The sequence below is a fragment of the Palaemon carinicauda genome, chromosome 21, assembly GCF_036898095.1.
Source record: "Palaemon carinicauda isolate YSFRI2023 chromosome 21, ASM3689809v2, whole genome shotgun sequence".
Lineage (NCBI taxonomy): Eukaryota > Metazoa > Arthropoda > Malacostraca > Decapoda > Palaemonidae > Palaemon > Palaemon carinicauda.
The window spans coordinates 112,343,711-112,362,757 of record NC_090745.1 but is presented as its reverse complement, the minus strand read 5'-3'; the positions used below and the strand labels follow the sequence as shown (position 1 = coordinate 112,362,757).

General features: G+C 45.4%; 1 protein-coding gene across 1 annotated transcript in view; it reads right to left on the bottom strand.

Moving 5' to 3' along the window:
- LOC137615416 (zinc finger HIT domain-containing protein 2) overlaps nt 1-19,047 on the bottom strand; it is a 70,273-nt gene that overhangs the window by 47,525 nt on the left and 3,701 nt on the right. The window contains exon 2 of the mRNA XM_068345286.1: nt 18,535-18,661. Coding sequence (XP_068201387.1) covers nt 18,535-18,661 — 127 coding nt within the window. The remainder of the gene's footprint in view (nt 1-18,534; nt 18,662-19,047) is intronic.

Here is a 19,047-nt window from a genome sequence, read left to right as displayed (position 1 = left end):
GAGCAGCTAGATGATACTGAAGGGGGGGAGGTGGATTCTCCCTAACACGATGAACAGGGCCAGCGATGAAAGTGTCCCTGTTAGACTCATCCACTACCTGACTGAGCATCGGTTCCTTCTCAGCATGCTCTGGATGCATTCTAGGGCTTGGAAGATCCTTGGGGCCGACGGAAAAGCCTGAAAAGCTCGACTCTGAAGATCCATACCCAGGGAGACAATGGTCTGGGATGGGATGAGCTGAGACTCCTCAAAATTGACCAGGAGGCCCAGTTCCTTGGTCAGATCCATAGTCCATTTGAAAATCTCCAGACAGCGACGACTTGTGGGAGCTCTTAAAAGCCAGTCGTCTGACGGAGCCGGACACAAGATCATGGTACTGCTGCACAGTCTGTGAACTGTCAACCATGGGGAAGCGAGGAAGTACAGTGACAACCCGAAGCTGTCTAGACTGTCTGGGTCGTACAGACAACTCCTTATCGGGTTGCTGAGGTTGCCGCACTGCGTCACAACAAGTCACTTCTGCTGGTTGTTGAACGTCTTCCCAGTGACACACTGACTCCGTAAACAAAAAATCCTTTAACAAGGACTAAGCTTGGACTGCATGTCTTGCAACACAGCTCAAGGTCTATGGGAGCAGGTGTGGTAACAGACGGGGTTAGTGACTGAAGTGGAACCATTACCTTCCCTGGAAGCATGTTATGCTTAAATAAAAGTCCATAGGAGGCTACGCAGCTAAAGGCTCCTCTCCAAATGACAGAGTCCTCAAGGGAATATCAGAAGGAGGGAGAAAAGCACTTTCTCATCTACAGGGACCATATCCGAGAAAAGTTAAGTTCTCTCAGTGAGGGTTTCAATGGTGCAAAAGCAGCAGACTAGAAGGCAACGTTATGAAACTGCTTGACAGTGTAGTGAGTTGGCAACAACCAAAGATGTATGACTGAGAAGCATGCAGTAAGGTATGCAGAGCATGCTGTATGCAGAGCATGCTGTATGCAGAGCATGCTGTATGTAGAGCATGTTGTATGCAGAGCATGCTGAATGCAGAGCATGCTGTATGCAGAGCATGTTGTATGCAGAGCATGCTGAATGCAGAGCATGCTGTATGCAGAGCATGTTGTATGCAGAGCATGCTGTATGCAGAGCATGCTGTATGTAGAGCATGTTGTATGCAGAGCATGCTGAATGCAGAGTATGCTGTATGCAGAGCATGTTGTATGCAGAGCATGCTGTATGCAGAGCATGCTGTATGCAGAGCATGCTGTATGCAGAGCATGCTGTATGTAGAGCATGCTGTAAGGTAAGCAGAGCGTGTTGCATGGCGTTTAACATTTCTCAGAAATTCCATGACCAGTGCTAGAGTGCTTCATGCATGCTTGCATGGGGTTTTAATATCAACATAATATTTACCTTACATTCATAACTCATGATTCATTTTTGTTTTGAAGATATTTTTGCCATATTTTGCGATATTGTTAAAAATATATTGCAAGGAATACATATATATTTTTATATAAGTAAGACAAATAACCTCCATTATCATAATGTTTGTGTAGGCATACATGTATATGATTACAAATGCAAGTTATGAAAGTAATGAGGTGTTATTATTGTCATTTGTAATTTCTCAAGTTGAGGAGAAAGTGGCAGATGCATGCGTTGAGGTGGCTGACTCATAGCATGAGTGACTGAACTCAAGGGTTGCGCTTGCTGAGTGGTTGGCGGAAGCGGAGTAGCAAGCGGAGAGCGATGAGGTAGAGGCTGCGCAGAACGTAGTAAATGTCTCGCGAGTTGAGGCTCCTGAGGCGCAAGGCTAAGGTGTTGTGGAGCTTGCCTTGAGGAGGGTTGAGCTCGCTGCAGCGAGAGCTGAGGAGACTGACTCATGGATGGGAGAGGTTGTTGTACCTCAACCGAGTGTTGCATCAATGGTGGAGCAGCAAGTGGAAGCGGAGGAAGAGAGGTATAAGCCTCCTGATCCCATTGCTGAGGTTGCCTTAAGGAAGGCGGAGGGAGCTGTACACCACTGGGAACAGTAAACTCAGAACGTGGCTCAACATCGTACGCCTGGCAGGCGGGTACTGCGGTCAGGCGGAGCGAGCGCAGGCGGAGCGAGTGCAGGCGGAGGCGGAGGCGCAACCTTCTCAGCCCGACACTCACGCATCAATACTGAAAGTTGTGACTGCATGGATTGCAGTAGAGCCAACTTGGGGTCGGCAGACACTAAGGTCTGCTGAGGCAAAGCCTTAACAGCAGAGATCTGTTGCGGCAGAACCTTACTCCTCTTGGGCGGAGTGCAGTCGACAGATGACTGCGGCGAGTCAGAGCTGAGCCAATGACTGCAGCCCGGTTGAGCACTCGCGGACTGGACTCTGCGTTTGAGTGGTCTAGAGACCTGAGTCCAGCGTTTCTTCCCTGACAATTGATCAGCGGACGAGTAAAAGACGGGCTCAATCGTCTGCAGGTGGGAGTGACGGTCTCTGGAAGACACGCCCGCAACCACCGAGGATACTTCTGTGCGCCGATCAAGGCCTGCCGAACCCTTTTGCCCTTCGACATTGCTTCTCCCCTGGGCTTGGGAGCTTGCAAGAGGTCCCGGACTGGGAGGACGACTGACACGCACAGAAGTACCCTCACGCACAACACTGACACTTTGCGCTAATCACTTATCACTTTTGATTTTCTGTTTGCACTTATTTCACTGAACTCGAAACTTTAAGTGGTTTGTACCTGAAACACGCAATTCTATCCTTTCTCAAAAGTTAGTAATTGCGAAAACAGAATTACAATGTAACAGAAAAATCTAATGAAAGATAAATAATTCAGTGGCTGGAAAGAGACTAAACACTAGATCAAATAAACTACGTTTAAATTCTCTCACCGCATAAAGCTTGAGAACAAGAAAAAACTCTAGAAACGTTTACCTTCTTCCCCTAAAGAGACTAGGGAGAAGAGTAAAAACGATAACTACGTTACTCGCTTGAACGAAACGTTTATCCTCCTCTTTCTCCCTCCGTCTCTATCTATCTCTCTCTCTCTCTCTCTCTCTCTCTCTCTCTCTCTCTCTCTCTCTCTCTCTCTCTCTCTCTCTCTCTCTTGACTTAGAACCTGAGAGAAGAGCCCAATCATATATATCGTTAAAACATATTATTGTTAAAGGAAAATATTTCCCAAAATGAAAAGTTCCTTTGTAGAATTAAAACCATTAAGTTAAGAAAGAATGAACAAAACGCTAGACACGGTTACTCTTACTGCAACGTGACACCGTGAAAATTCTCTCTCTATCGTAACGATAGAGCGCAAGTTGAACGTTCTGAAACGTCAACAACTGCAGAGACAAAACAAAACGTTAGTTCAACTTTGAAAACAGTACGAGACTATCAAAGAAATTCTTTCAAAAACATTAAAATAGCATAATATGTTAACAGGTAAAACCGAAATGACGGGCTCAATGTTAATTAACTTCGGTACAAGAAAAGACCGCCTACTATTAGGAAAGGTCGAATATAAACAAATATAAAAATTAATTTTAATAATTTTATAATAAAAGGAAGTTAATCGAAGAGGCCTATAAAAGGCGGAGAGATATAAAATAAATCTATAACTTTTGTTAAGCAAAATTAAGAAAGAGAGTCTATACTCTCTTAGACACCAACACTTCCGTCTAAGGGAAGGGTCGGCCATTAAAAGGTGAAAGAGAGTTCATACTCTCTTCGTCACCATAATTAATCAATTTAATTCCAAAAGCTAACTAAGCTAATATAGAAGTTTCCAGTATAGCGAATAGCTGCAAATTTTAGAGAAATACTTCACCAAACCGTGAACAATACTCCAAAATCATAAGCGTATCCAAGAACGTCTTGCCGGAAGCACGACAGAGGAAAAAGTGAGGTGGCGTCAACAACAAGTACTGTAGTACCTGGCCACAGGTGGCGCTTGTGAGTACACCCCCTTCTAGTATAGTGATAGCTGGCGTATCCCTCCCGTAGAATTCTGTCGGGCAACGGAGTTGACAGCTACATGATTATCGGGTAAGTTTAATATTGAAAAAATATATCTTTGTTTAAATTCTAAAAAAATGGATTTGATTTTAAATGAACAGTAACAATTTAGCTTATGGTAAGTAAAAATTACTTCATTTAATTCTTTTAGGATTCTATCAAGTTTCTGAATACATTTTATTATGCATGTTTGTTTCCCTTATCAAAATATTATAAGAAATGCTACAAAAATTTTTTTTGAGCAGCAACCCCCCTGATTTTAGCCATGAGCCATCACTGAATTCAAGTACTATCAATGAATGATGCACAAAAAGTAATAAAAAAATGATATTTTAATTATAAAATAAATTTTTGAATATACTTACCCGGTGAATATATAATAGCTGCTACTCAGCGGCTCAACAGAAAACACACTCAAAAAACTCGCGAGCGATCGCTATGAAGGTTGCGGGTGTGCCCACCAGCGCCAACTATCGGTCAGATACCACTCTTGCATGTAAACAAACCCTTCAATTCTTCTCGTCCCGCTGCGTCTCTATTGGGGAGGAAGGGAGGGCCTTTAATTTATATATTCACCGGGTAAGTATATTCAAAAATTTATTTTATAATTAAAATATCATTTTTAAATATTTAACTTAGCCGGTGAATATATAATAGCTGATTCACACCCAAGGCGGTGGGTAGAGACCAGAGTTAATTAAGTTTACAGCGTATAAGCTAAGAGTTTTTGACAGTTATCAATATAACAAAACCAAAATATATAGGTACAGTACCTGGTAAGGAAGTTGACTTAGACGATTACTCTGCCTTGTAAGTCTGTCTTCCTCACGAAGCCCAGCGATCCTCTTAGGATGCTGAAAGACTTCCAGGAGCTGAAGTATCAAGGGCTGCAACCCATACAACAGGACCTCATCAAACCCCTAATCTGGGCGCTCTCAAGAAATGACTTTGACCACCCGCCAAATCAACTAGGATGCGAAAGGCTTCTTAGCCTTCCGTACAACCCATAAAACAATATTAAAAACATTTCAAGAGACAGATTAAAAGGATATTGGAATTAGGGAAGTGTAGTGGTAGAACCCTCACCCACTACTGCGCTCGCTGCTACGAATGGACCCAGTGTGTAGCAGTCCTCGTAAAGAGTCTGGACATCTTTCAAGTAAAATGACGCGAACACTGACTTGCTTCTCCAAAAGGTCGCGTCCATGATACTTTGCAGAGATCTATTTTGCTTAAAGGCCACGGAGGTTGCTATAGCTCTAATCTCGTGCGTCTTAACTTTAAGCAAAGATCGGTCTTCCTCATTCAAGTGGGAATGGGCTTCTCGTATTAAAAATCTGATAAAATATGACAAAGCATTCTTTGACATAGGTAAGGATGGTTTCTTAACCGAACACCATAACGCTTCAGATTTACCTCGTAATGGCTTAGTACGAGCTAAATAGAACTTAAGAGCTCTAACGGGACATAACACCCTCTCCAGTTCGTTGCCTACGATCTCTGATAAGCAAGGAATATCAAAAGATTTAGGCCAAGGACGAGAAGGCAGTTCATTCTTGGCCAGGAAACCAAGTTGAAGAGAACAAGTGGCTTTTTCTGTAGAAAAACCGATGTTCTTGCTGAAGGCATGAAGTTCACTGACTCTTTTAGCCGAGGCCAAGCACACCAGGAAAAGAGTCTTAAGAGTGAGATCCTTCAGGGAGGCTGAATGTAATGGCTCAAACCTGTCTGACATGAGGAACCTTAGGACCACGTCTAAGTTCCATCCAGGAGTAGCCAAACAACGTTCCTTAGAGGTTTCAAAAGACTTAAGGAGATCTTGTAAATCTTTATCGTTGGAAAGATCTAAGCCTCTATGCCGGAAGACCGAAGCCAACATGCTCCTGTAGCCCTTGATCGTGGAAGCTGAAAGGGAGCGAACCTTTCTCAGGTGTAAGAGAAAATCAGCGATTTGGGCTACAGAGGTACTGGACGAGGATACAGATACTGACTTGCACCAGTTTCGGAAGATTTCCCACTTCGATTGGTATACTCTAATGGTAGAAGCTCTCCTCGCTCTTGCAATCGCACTGGCTGCCTCCTTCGAAAAGCCTCTAGCTCTAGAGAGTCTTTCGATAGTCTGAAGGCAGTCAGACGAAGAGCGGGGAGGCCTTGGTGTACCTTCTTTACGTGGGGCTGACGTAACAGGTCTACTCTTAGAGGAAGACTTCTTGGAAAGTCTACCAGCCATCGAAGTACCTCGGTGAACCATTCTCTCGCGGGCCAGAGGGGAGCAACTAACGTCAACCTTGTCCCTTCGTGAGAGGCGAACTTCTGCAGTACCTTGTTGACAATCTTGAATGGTGGGAATGCATATAGGTCTAGATGAGACCAATCTAGAAGAAAAGCGTCTATATGTATTGCTGCTGGGTCTGGGACTGGAGAGCAATAGATTGGAAGTCTCTTGGTCATCGAGGTTGCAAAGAGGTCTATGGTGGGTTGACCCCAAGTCGCCCAAAGCCTCTTGCACACGTCCTTGTGGAGGGTCCATTCCGTAGGAATTACCTGACCCTTCCGACTGAGGCAATCTGCTAAGACGTTCAAGTCGCCCTGGATAAACCTCGTTAACAGGGAGATGCCTCGATCTCTTGACCAAATGAGCAGGTCCCTTGCGATCTCGTACAGTGTCAGGGAGTGGGTGCCTCCTTGCTTGGAAATGTATGCCAAGGCTGTGGTATTGTCCGAGTTGATCTCCACCACTTTGTTTCGAAGGAGACTCTCGAAGTTCATCAAGGCCAGGTGGACTGCCAAAAGCTCCTTGCCGTTGATGTGCATGCTCCTCTGACTTGAGGTCCACAGACCTGAGCATTCCCGACCGTCCAGGGTCGCACCCCAACCCAAATCCGATGCGTCTGAGAATAGAACGTGGTTTGGTTTCTGAACTGCTAGGGGAAGTCCCTCTCTTAGATTGATATTGTCGTTCCACCAATTCAGGCATGCCTTTACTGTTTCGGAGATCGGGATTGAGACCGTCTCTAGCGTCTTGTCCTTTTTCCAGTGAAAAGCTAGATGGAACTGGAGAGGTCGAAGGTGTAGCCTTCCTAGCAAGACAAACTGCTCCAGGGATGATAGAGTCCCTACCAGACTCATCCAATTCCTGACTGAGCAACGTTCTCTCTTCAACATCCGTTGGATTATGAGCAGGGCTTGCTCTATTCGGGGGGCAGACGGAAAAGCCCGAAAAACTGGACTGCGAATCTCCATCCCTAAATACAGTATAGTTTGGGATGGAATCAGCTGGGACTTTTCCATGTTGACCAAAAGTCCCAATTCCTTGGTCAGATCCAATGTCCAATGAAGATCCTGCAGACAGCGATGACTGGACGAGGCTCTGAGAAGCCAGTCGTCCAAGTAAAGGGAGGCTCGGATTCCCGATAAATGGAGGAATTTTGCCACATTCCTCATAAGCCTCGTAAACACGAGAGGAGCAGGCCAAAGCACAGGGCCCGAAACTGGTACACCACATTGTCGAAAATAAACCTCAGAAAAGGTTGGGAATCTGAGTGAATGGTGATGTGGAAGTATGCGTCTCTTAGGTCGAGAGAGACCATCCAGTCTCCCTTTCTGACCGCTGCTAAGACTGATTTCGTGGTCTCCATGGTAAACTTTGTCTTCGTGACAAAGACGTTCAGGGCACTGACGTCTAGCACCGGTCTCCAACCTCCTGTCTTCTTCGGTACTAGGAAGAGACGGTTGTAAAACCCCGGTGATTGAAGGTCCGAGACTTTCACCACCGCTCCCTTCTCTAGCAAAAGAGACACTTCTAGTTTCAGGGCTTGTCTCTTTGATTCCTCTCGGTACATGGGAGAGAGGTCGATGGGGGAAGTCGCTAGAGGAGGTTTGTGTACAAATGGAATTTTGTACCCTTCTCTGAGCAACTTCACAGACTGTTTGTCTGCGCCCCTCTTCTCCCAGGCTTGCCAGAAGTTCTTGAGTCTGGCACCTACTGCTGTCTGAGGCTGCGGGCAGTCAGACTCTGCCACGTGAGGACTTGCCTCCTCTCTTCTTTCCTTTCTTTCCCTCGGCACGAGTACTTCCCCAGCTGGGAGCTCTGCCACGAAAGGGCGGTATAAACCTGGACGCCGGAGTGTCTATCCTTAGTCTTGCAGAAAAGGATGTCGAAGGAGTCCCTTTGCGAGCAGAGGACGCTACCAAGTCATGGGTGTCCTTCTGCACGAGTGACAAAGCTATGTCCTTAACCAAATGTTCAGGGAACAAAAACTTCGATAAGGGAGCAAAGAGTAGCTCAGATCTTTGACAGGGAGTAACTCCTGCCGACAGATAAGAGCAAAGAGACTCTCGCTTCTTAAGGATTCCTGAAGTAAAAGAGGAGGATAGCTCATTGGATCCATCGCGGATGGCTTTAGCCATGCAGGACATAATGAGTAGGGAGACATCTCTATCAGCCGATGAGATTTTCCTACTTAAGGCTCCCAAACACCAGTAAAGGAAGTTGAAAACTTCAAAGGCTCTAAAAATGCCTTTCAGCAGATGGTCAAGGTCCAAAGATGACCAACTAATCTTCGAGCGTCTCATGGCTAGACGGCGGGGAGAGTCTACAAGGCTTGAGAAGTCGCCCTGGGCAGAGGCAGGGACTCCCAAGCCGAGAACTTCTCCCGTGGCATACCAGACGCTCGATCTAGACGAGAGTTTAGATGGAGGGAAGGCAAAGGCCGTCTTCCCCAAACTCCTCTTGGTTTCCAACCAATCGCCTAAAAGCCGTAAAGCTCTCTTGGATGAGCGAGATAGCACAAGTTTAGTAAAGGCTGGCATGTCAGCAGGAACGCCTAAAACAAACTCAGACGGCGGTGAACGAGGAGCAACAGAGACGAAGTTATCGGGAAACAACTCCTTAAAAATTAACATGACTTTCTTAAAGTCCATTGATGGCGGAACTGTTCTGGGTTCATCAATATCTGAAGGATGATCCTCAGGCTGAGGGTCAGCAACGTCCTCATCTGAAGGTTCCTCATCTGACAACTGCTGCGAAACAAGCAAAGGGGTTGGCAGTGCTTGACACGCCGCGTCCACACGCACTGGTGCATTAGTAGCGGACCAGGACGCAACGTCATGTAACTGCTTGACAGTCTGTGAACTGTCAACAACAACAGGTGCGTGAGGACGCACAGCGTCCACCCGAGACTGCTTTGACCGCCTAGTCTGAGCAGTCAAAACAACTCTAGACTGCGGATGTTGACGCTCAGCGTCAAAACAAGTCAACTCCGATGGTTGGCGAACGTCCTGAACGTCAACAGGAGCATCAGCAAGTTGCCTAACGTCCAAATGCGGCTGAAAATCCACACGAGACCGCATCGAGTGTGGTTCTAAACAAACTGATTGACGTGACTTGGCTACACCAACGTCAACAGGACGCACAAAGGAACGTTTGGGTGGCTGAAGGCCAGGATCTTGATGAGATAAACGGCTAGGCTCAACGGAAACCTTATCGGCAGAATAGTCTTCCATAAGGGAGGCAAGCTTAGACTGCATGTCCTGCAGTATAACCCATTTAGGGTCCACGGGAATGGGTGCGGTAACCGACGGGGTTAACGTCTGAGACGGCACAACCTTGCCTTGCTTAGGCGGCGAGCAGTCATCCGATGACTGCAACGGGTCCGAACTGTCCCAATGACTACATCCAGGATGTTGGACCTGTCCTGAAGGGACCGACTTCCGTTTAAGAGGCCTAGAAACCTTGCTCCACGGTTTCTTGCGTGAAAAGCCTTCGGAAGACTAGGAGAAAATGGGCTCTCTCGTCTTATGGTAGGGGCGATCTTGGTGAGATACGCCTGATACCATAGAGGGAACGTCTGTTCGCTGATCAAGGCCTCTCGAACCCATAAGTCGTACGACATTACTTCTCCCCTGGGCTTGGGAGCTTGCAAGAGGTCCCGGACTAGGTGAACGACAGGCACGAACAGACGAACCCTCGGTCGCAACACTGTTCACAACACTTTGCGCCCTAATCACTTTCCCACTTTCCGCCGTGGCACTCTGACACTTAAGTTCCTTCACGTCAGCCATGAGTTGATTACGATCAGTTGCTAACGCTTCAACTTTTTCCCCCAAGGCATGAATAGCACGTAACATGTCTTGCATAGATGGTTCCTGAGTGCTAGAAGGGGGGTTAGGAACAACCACTACAGGGGAAGGATTAGGTTCAGGGGCATGTGGAGAGGAAAAATCTACAGACCTAGATGAACTCCTCCTTACCCTATCTCTCTCTAACCTACGTGCATATTTATCGTATTCGAGCCAATCGAATTCCGAAAGGCCCACGCATTCCTCACACCGATCTCCCAATTGACAGGTTTTACCCCGAAAATTGGAACACACAGTATGTGGGTCGAGAGATGCCTTTGGAAGACGCCTATTACAGTCCCTAGCATTACACTTCCGAAATCTAGGTACTTGTGAAGGGTCAGCCATTTTTAAAGTCAAAGAAAATTCCAAAAAACAATCCAAGTCATCAACAAATAATCTGATTCAATAAAGAGTTCAAGAGTTTATGTTGAGGAAAAACACCTGCACTGCGAAAGCTCAAACCAAAATGAAGTACTTCACCAAATATGTTGAGAAAACTCCAGGTTCTACAGCGAGAATTGATACGTCTTGTCGTCAAGGTCGACAGAGAAGAATTGGAGGGTTTGTTTACATGCAAGAGTGGTATCTGACCGATAGTTGGCGCTGGTGGGCACACCCGCAACCTTTATAGCGATCGCTCGCGAGTTTTTTTAGTGTGTTTTCTGTCGAGCCGCTGAGTAGCAGCTATTATATATTCACCGGCTAAGTTAAATATTTAAAAATGAATAATTAACCCTTTGAGATTCCTGGTGGCAAAATCTCATCTTTGATAAAAACAATCTCAAATTTGGTTTATCTGTAAGATTTCAATGACAAATTTATTTGATGTCAGCGGAATCTTGCTAGAACTATCTTAACCCTTTTACCCCCAGGCTATTTGGAAATTTCCAACCCTTAACCCCCAAAGGGTTACTTTTTATTCAAGCACATTTTGCAGTATATATTTTTCAAATTGCTCTAACAGCCTTAATTTTTGTCATAGAGAAGTCAGGTTGGTCTCATTCTCTTGGAAAATGCATGAATTTTCTCAAAAAATTATCAAAAAAATAAAAAAATAAAAATTGTAAATGGCATTTTTTGCAGGGACGTACCGGTACGTCCATGGGGGTAAAGGGATGTGTTTTGTGAAACGTACCAGTACGTCCTTTGGGGGTAAAAGGGTTAATGTCATCAGAATCCCAAAGGGTTAAATAATTCAACTCCTACACCTCACTGGCACAAAAATATCCATACCACCCAATGTTTAGGAGTTAATGAGATCAAGTTAGGAGTAGCAACACAAGAGGGAATCCACATTAGATAAGTCATTAATTAGCATGCTGTGTCATCCTGCAAGATACTGTGGTAGGTATGCAATATACTGATATGTCTTGTGAATTTCAAGATTATTCACAAGTAAACAGAACAGATACATTTGTTTTATGTGAATTTTTCTAATATAAAACAAAAGGAAACTGGGCTTTGAGCATGCACACACAATACTAATGACCCCTTGAAAAACATTGGTGCCCTGCATGTCAAAGATATTTCATGAAAGTTTAAATTATGCAAAAAAGCAGTTCACAATTTTTCAATATCTTTCTATTCTTATTATAACACTATTATCTTAGTTATTATCACTAAATGAAAGGTGGCTTAGAAACAGCAATTTCTCGGCAGTACAGGTATTCCAAAAATGGTTAACACCAATGCTTGTCAATAATGTTTAAAAATAGTCTTCATAATGACATTTGGAAGTAATTGGTACTTTGCCTAACAGTAAAAACATGGAATTCTTTACATAGGAGAAGAAATCAGCACAACCTGGTATATGGCTATAAATACCACTAGAATGAATCCCTGAAACATTCTAGGGCCAAAATGGAGAGATCAAAATATTTGAAATTTTCAACCCCCCGGGTTGAAAATATGTTATTTTTATTAGTAAAATAAATTTTTGAATATACTTACCCGATAATCATGTAGCTGTCAACTCCGTTGCCCGACAGAATTCTATGGAGGGATACGCCAGCTATCACAATACTAGAAGGGGGTGTACTTACCAGCGCCACCTGTGGCCAGGTACTATAGTACTTCTTGTTGACACCTCCTCAATTATTCCTCGGTCCACTGGTTCTCTATGGGGAGGAAGGGAGGGTCGATTAAATCATGATTATCGGGTAAGTATATTCAAAAATTTATTTTACTAATAAAAATAACATTTTTCAATATTAAACTTACCCGATAATCATGTAGCTGATTCACACCCAGGGGGGTGGGTGAAAACCAGTGTACAAGATTAAAGGATAGCTAAGTATCCCATATTTCATATAACAGTTATCTCAAATAACAATGAAATAATAAGTACCTGGTAAGGAAGTCGAATTGAACCGTTACTCTGCCTCTTTTTTAAGTTCGTCTTCCTTACTGAGCGCAGCGTTCCTCTTGGAGGCTGAATCAACCCAAAGGTGCTAAAGTATATAGGGTTGCAACCCCTACTAAAGGACCTCTACAAAACCTCTAACCCAGGCGCTTCTCAAGAATGAATAGACCACCCGCCAAATCAAAAGGATGCGGAAGGCTTCTTAGCCTACCGTAACAACCATAAAAACAACAATAAAAGCATTCAAGAGAAAGGTTAAAAAAGGTTATGGGATTAAGGGAATGTAGTGGCTGAGCCCTCACCTACTACTGCACTCGCTACTACGAATGGTCCCAGGGTGTAGCAGTTCTCGTAAAGAGACTGGACATCTTTAAGATAAAATGATGCAAACACTGACTTGCTCCTCCAATAGGTTGCATCCATTATGCTCTGCAGAGAACGGTTTTTATTAAAGGCCATCGAAGTAGCTACGGCTCTTACTTCGTGGGTCCTTACCTTCAGCAATGCAAGGTCTTCCTCCTTTAAGTGAGAATGGGCTTCTCTAATCAGAAGCCTTATATAATACGAAACCCCGTTCTTGGACATGGGCCTCGAAGGTTTCTTGATGGCACACCATAAGGCTTCTGACTGTCCTCGAATAGGTTTAGACCTCTTAAGATAATATTTGAGAGCTCTGACAGGGCAAAGAACTCTCTCTAGTTCGTTACCTACCATGTTGGAGAGGCTAGGTATTTCAAACGATCTAGGCCAAGGACGTGAAGGAAGTTCGTTCTTTGCTAGGAATCCGAGCTGAAAAGAACATGTTGCAGATTCGGTCGTGAAACCAATGTTCTTGCTGAAGGCATGAACCTCACTGACTCTCTTAGCTGTTGCAAGGCAGACGAGAAAAAGAGTCTTGAGGGTAAGGTCCTTGAAGGAAGCTGACTGGAGAGGTTCGAACCTAGGTGACATAAGGAACCTTAAGACTACGTCTAGGTTCCAGCCTGGAGTGGATAGACGACGCTCTTTAGACGTCTCAAAAGACTTAAGAATGTCTTGAAGGTCCTTGTTGGAAGAAAGGTCCAAACCTCTGTGGCGGAGAACTGAAGCCAACATACTCCTATACCCTTTAATCGTAGGGGCTGAAAGGGATCTCTCATTCCTAAGATGTAGAAGGAAGTCAGCTATTTGGGTCACAGAGGTATTGGTAGAGGATATTGAATTGGCTCTACACCAGCTTCGGAAGACTTCCCACTTAGATTGGTAGACTCTACGAGTGGAAACCCTTCTTGCTCTGGCAATCGCACTGGCTGCCTCCTTCGAAAAGCCTCTAGCTCTAGCGAATCTTTCGACAGTCTGAAGGCAGTCAGCCGAAGAGCGTGGAGGTTTGGGTGCAACCTGTCTACGTGAGGTTGACGTAGAAGGTCCACTCTTAGAGGTAGAGTCCTGGGGATGTCGACTAGCCATTGAAGTACCTCTGTGAACCATTCTCTTGCAGGCCAAAGGGGAGCAACCAGCGTCAGCCGTGTCCCTTCGTGCGAGATGAATTTCTGCAGAACTTTGTTTATTATCTTGAACGGTGGGAATGCGTAAAGGTCGAGATGGGACCAGTTCAGTAGAAAAGCATCCACATGAACTGCTGCAGGGTCTGGAACAGGGGAACAGTACAGCGGAAGTCTCTTGGTTATGGAGGTGGCAAACAGATCTATGGTAGGTTGACCCCACAAGGTCCAAAGTCTGTTGCACACACTCTTGTGGAGGGTCCATTCCGTGGGAATGACCTGATTCCTTCTGCTTAGGCGATCTGCTGAGACGTTCATATTGCCCTGAATGAACCTCGTGACCAGAGTGAGGTTTAGACCTCTTGACCAAATGAGGAGGTCCCTTGCGATCTCGTATAGGCTCCTCGAATGGGTCCCTCCTTGCTTGGAGATGTAAGCCAAGGCTGTGGTGTTGTCTGAGTTCACCTCCACCACTTTGCCTAGCAGGAGGGACTTGAAGTTCAACAGGGCTAAATGAACTGCTAGTAGCTCCTTGCAGTTGATGTGGAGTAATCCCTGTTCCTCGTTCCACGTTCCCGAGCATTCCCGTCCGTTCAAGGTCGCACCCCAGCCCGAGTCCGATGCATCTGAGAAGAGATGAAGATTGGGGGTCTGAATAGCCAACGATAGGCCCTCCCTGAGAAGGAGATTGTTCTTCCACCACAGGAGAGTGGTCTTCATCTCTTGGGTGATTGGGATAGAGACTGCTTCGAGAGTCGAACCCTTGTCCCAATGAGCTGCAAGATGGAATTGAAGAGGGCGGAGGTGGAGTCTCCCTAGCTCGACGAACAGGGCCAGTGATGAAAGGGTCCCTGTGAGACTCATCCACTGTCTCACCGAGCAACTGCTCCTCTTCAGCATGCTCATGATGCACTCTAGGGCTTGGCTTATCCTGGGGGCCGATGGAAAAGCCCGAAAATCCTGACTCCGAATCTCCATTCCCAGGTACACAATGGATTGGGAGGGAATGAGCTGAGACTTTTCTATGTTGACTAACAGACCCAGTTCTCTGATTAAGTCCAAAGTCCAGTTGAGATTCTCCAGACAGCGACGACTCGTGGAGGCTCTCAACAGCCAGTCGTCTAAGTAGAGGGAGGCTCTGATGTCCGATAAGTGTAGGAATTTTGCTATATTCCTCATCAGATGAGTGAACACCATAGGAGCTGTGCTTAGGCCAAAACACAGGGCTTGGAATTGGTAGACAACCTTTCCAAAAACGAATCTCAGGAAAGGTTGGGAGTCTGGATGAATAGGAACGTGAAAGTAGGCATCTTTCAAGTCCAACGAGACCATCCAGTCCTCCTGCCTGACCGCTGCTAGGACCGACTTCGTCGTCTCCATCGTGAACGTCTGCTTGGTGACATACGCGTTGAGCGCGCTGACGTCCAGCACCGGTCTCCAACCTCCTGTCTTCTTGGCCACAAGAAAGAGACGGTTGTAGAAGCCCGGGGATTGATGGTCCCGGACTATAACCACTGCCTTCTTCTGCACAAGTAGCGACACCTCCTGGTGCAATGCTAGCCTCTTGTCCTCTTCTTTGTAGTTGGGAGAGAGGTTGATGGGAGATGTGGTCAGAGGTGGTTTGAGGCAGAATGGAATCCTGTAACCGTCCCTCAGCCAACTGACAGACTGGGCGTCTGCACCTCTCTTCTCCCAGGCTCGCCAGAAGATCTTGAGTCTGGCTCCTACTGCTGTCTGGAGATGCGGAGAGTCAGTTTTTTCCTTTAGATGTCTTGGAGCCTTTCCTAGACTTGCTCCTGTAAGAGTCTGGACGGGAGCTTCCTCGGCTGGGGGCTCTACCACGAAAGGGCGGTATGAACCTCGTAGCAGGGGTATCAGCCACTGGGGAGCGATAAGTCTTGGGGACTGAGGTAGCAACCTTAGACTTACGAGCCGATGAGGCTACAGGATCGTGTGTGTCCTTTTGTATCAGGGCAGCAGACAAGTCCTTAACCAGCTCTTCGGGGAAGAGGAACTTCGAGAGCGGAGCAAAAAGGAGTTGTGACCTTTGACAAGGTGTAATGCTGGAGGAAAGGAAGGTACACAGCTGTTCCCTTTTCTTCAAAACCCCTGATACAAACATCGACGCAAGCTCACCAGATCCATCCCTAATGGCCTTATCCATGCAGGACATTAATAGCATGGCAGAATCCTTGTCCGCAGGAGAGGTCTTCTTGCTGAGGGCCCCCAGGCACCAGTCTAGAAAGTTGAACATCTCAAATGCTCTAAATACTCCCTTCAGTAAGTGATCAAGGTCTGAGAAGGTCCAGCAAACCTTAGAGCGCCTCATTGCAGTTCTCCGAGGCGAGTCTACCAGACTTGAGAAGTCAGCCTGGGCAGAGGCAGGTACTCCCAAGCCTGGTACTTCTCCTGTGGCATACCAAACGCTCGCTTTCGAAGTGAGCTTAGTCGGAGGGAACATGAAAGAAGTTTTGCCAAGGTGTTGCTTAGTCTGCAGCCACTCCCCTAAGATCCTTAACGCTCTCTTAGAGGACCTTGCTAGGACTAGCTTAGTATAGGTGGACTTAGCTTGCTGTATGCCCAGCGAAAACTCAGATGGCGGAGAGCGGGGAATAGCAGAGACAAAGTGGTCTGGGTAAACCTCCCTAAGCAGAGCCAAGACCTTACGAAAGTCAATAGACTGTGGAGAAGGCTTGGATTCATCCACGTCTGACGAGGGATCCAGGTGTGCCGCCTCATCATCAGACGCCTCATCACCGGAGTGTAGCGAAGAGATCGGACAAGAATGCTGAACAGCAGAGTCAGAACGAGTAGGAACAATATTAGTGGTTTCCTCTTCAAGTAACTGTTGAGGGAAAACCTGAGGCTCAGACTGCAAAGGCTGAATAAAAGACGAAGCAGAAGGAAGGCGCATGGGTGGAGGAGGCTGACTCCTAGCATGAGTGGTTGAACCCAAGGGTAGCGCTTGCTGAGCGGTTGAGGAAAAGGTAGGGGATCATGAGGTGAGGAAAAAAGTGAAGAGTGAGAAGAACTCCTCCTAACTCTACCTCTCTCTAACTTAGTTGAATATTTCAAAAGACAGACAAATTCCAGTTCCGAAAGTCCGGCGCATTCCTCACATCGATTTTCTAACTGACAGGGCCTGTCCCTACAGTCAGAACAAGCGGTGTGAGGATCTACCGAGGCCTTCGGAATACGCCTATTGCAAGACCTACATCGTCTATGGGAGGGGGCTTGCGAAATGTCAGACATCTTGAATCCAAAGAGTTAGCCAAAGGGGGTTCCAAAATCAAGCAAAAGATCGTTAACCGTTAATCAGGACTATATAAAAGCTATCTAGCTAATATAAGAAGGTTTCCAGTAAAGCGACAGCCGAAATCTGAGAGAATACTTCACCAATTAGCCGTGAAAATACTCGAAGATCATAAGCGTATCCCAGAACGTCTTGCCGGAAGCACGACAGAGGAATAATTGAGGAGGTGTCAACAAGAAGTACTATAGTACCTGGCCACAGGTGGCGCTGGTAAGTACACCCCCTTCTAGTACAGTATTGTGATAGCTGGCGTATCCCTCCATAGAATTCTGTCGGGCAACGGAGTTGACAGCTACATGATTATCGGGTAAGTTTAATATTGAAAAATGAAGAAACTCAAATTCCTCCTATAGCCTTTTTAATAATAATTGATAGAAGTAACCATGCGCAGTGGCAATAAATACCACTGGAATGACTCCCTGAAACATTTGGGGCCAAAACAGAGACATCAAAATTTTTGGAATTTTTCATCCACAGGCCCAGTCCTGGAGCACTTTTCATTGAAACTATTACTCTTACTTGATCATTCCCTGGAGGAGACTACACGAGCGGTCAGAAAGGTGGGTATCAGGAGAAGGAGAAAGAGAAAGAAATCGGGACCTCTTAGATTTCAAGGAACACCTTGAAACCAAAGAATCCCTTTTAGACTTTTTCGTATTCCTCCTACTATATTGCTTCCACTGGGAAGATGGCCACTCCCTACACTCTCGGCAAAGGGAAGCCTTCGTGCAGGTGTGTCCTCTGCACAAAAGGTAAAGATATTGAGTCTCTGGGTTCTCGTTCAACATAAATGTGCCACAGGAGCAACCTGCCTTGACTGGGCAAACTTGAATTTCATGCACCCTAAGGGTCACACATACTGAATCACACCTGGAAAAAAATGACAAAGTTTAATTTTAGGCAGGAAGAGAAAGTTGAAGGACACCGAAGGAAATTTCCGTCTTCAAGCACGGCTGAGATCAAAGTGAAGGAAGTATGAGTGAGCAGGGTGCCGGTGCTTCCCCCCCTACCACTGGTAACAACCAGAACGGTTGTTGACATCTCGTTAAAAGTTTTATAGCCATATGCCAGCTTGCACTGTTATCTTCTCCTATGTGAAGTATGTAAGGTTTGTACTTTGTGTAGGAACAAATTTATACCTTTCAAATTGATAAAAAAAAATTTCAATGTACCTAACATTGTCCTACTGTAATTAGTGGTAATACAACAGAATATTTTACAGAAAACAAAGAAAGACCTTTCTCTTGAATTGCATCTTACCTCTGCTTTTACTTGTTCTTTATAAAAACTTTCTGAACACTGAGCATGGCCTTCATTTTTGTAGCAAGCGGAAGAGCAATACTGGGCATTGCACCTAGGGCAAGAATATTTTCCATCATTCGCACAGCTGAAAACAAATCAAGCCCATTAACAATTTATAGGCATAAAAAATTTAATAATCATCATATGCACCCAACCTCTTCAATCCAAAACCTTGACATTCAATCTTAAAAATCAAATTTCTTTTTGAGTAGTTTATATTTTTCCTAACTATACAAACCTGAGTCCTTTAACCCTTTTACCCCCAAAGGACGTACTGGTACGTTTCGCAAAAGCCATCCCTTTACCCCCATGGACGTACCGGTACGTCCTTGCAAAAAAATTTTTTTCGTATTTTTGATAATTTTTTGAGAAAATTCAGGCATTTTCCAAGAGAATGAGACCAACCTGACCTCTCTATGACAGCAAAATGTGCTTGAAAAAAAATATACTGCAAAATGTGCTTGGAAAAAA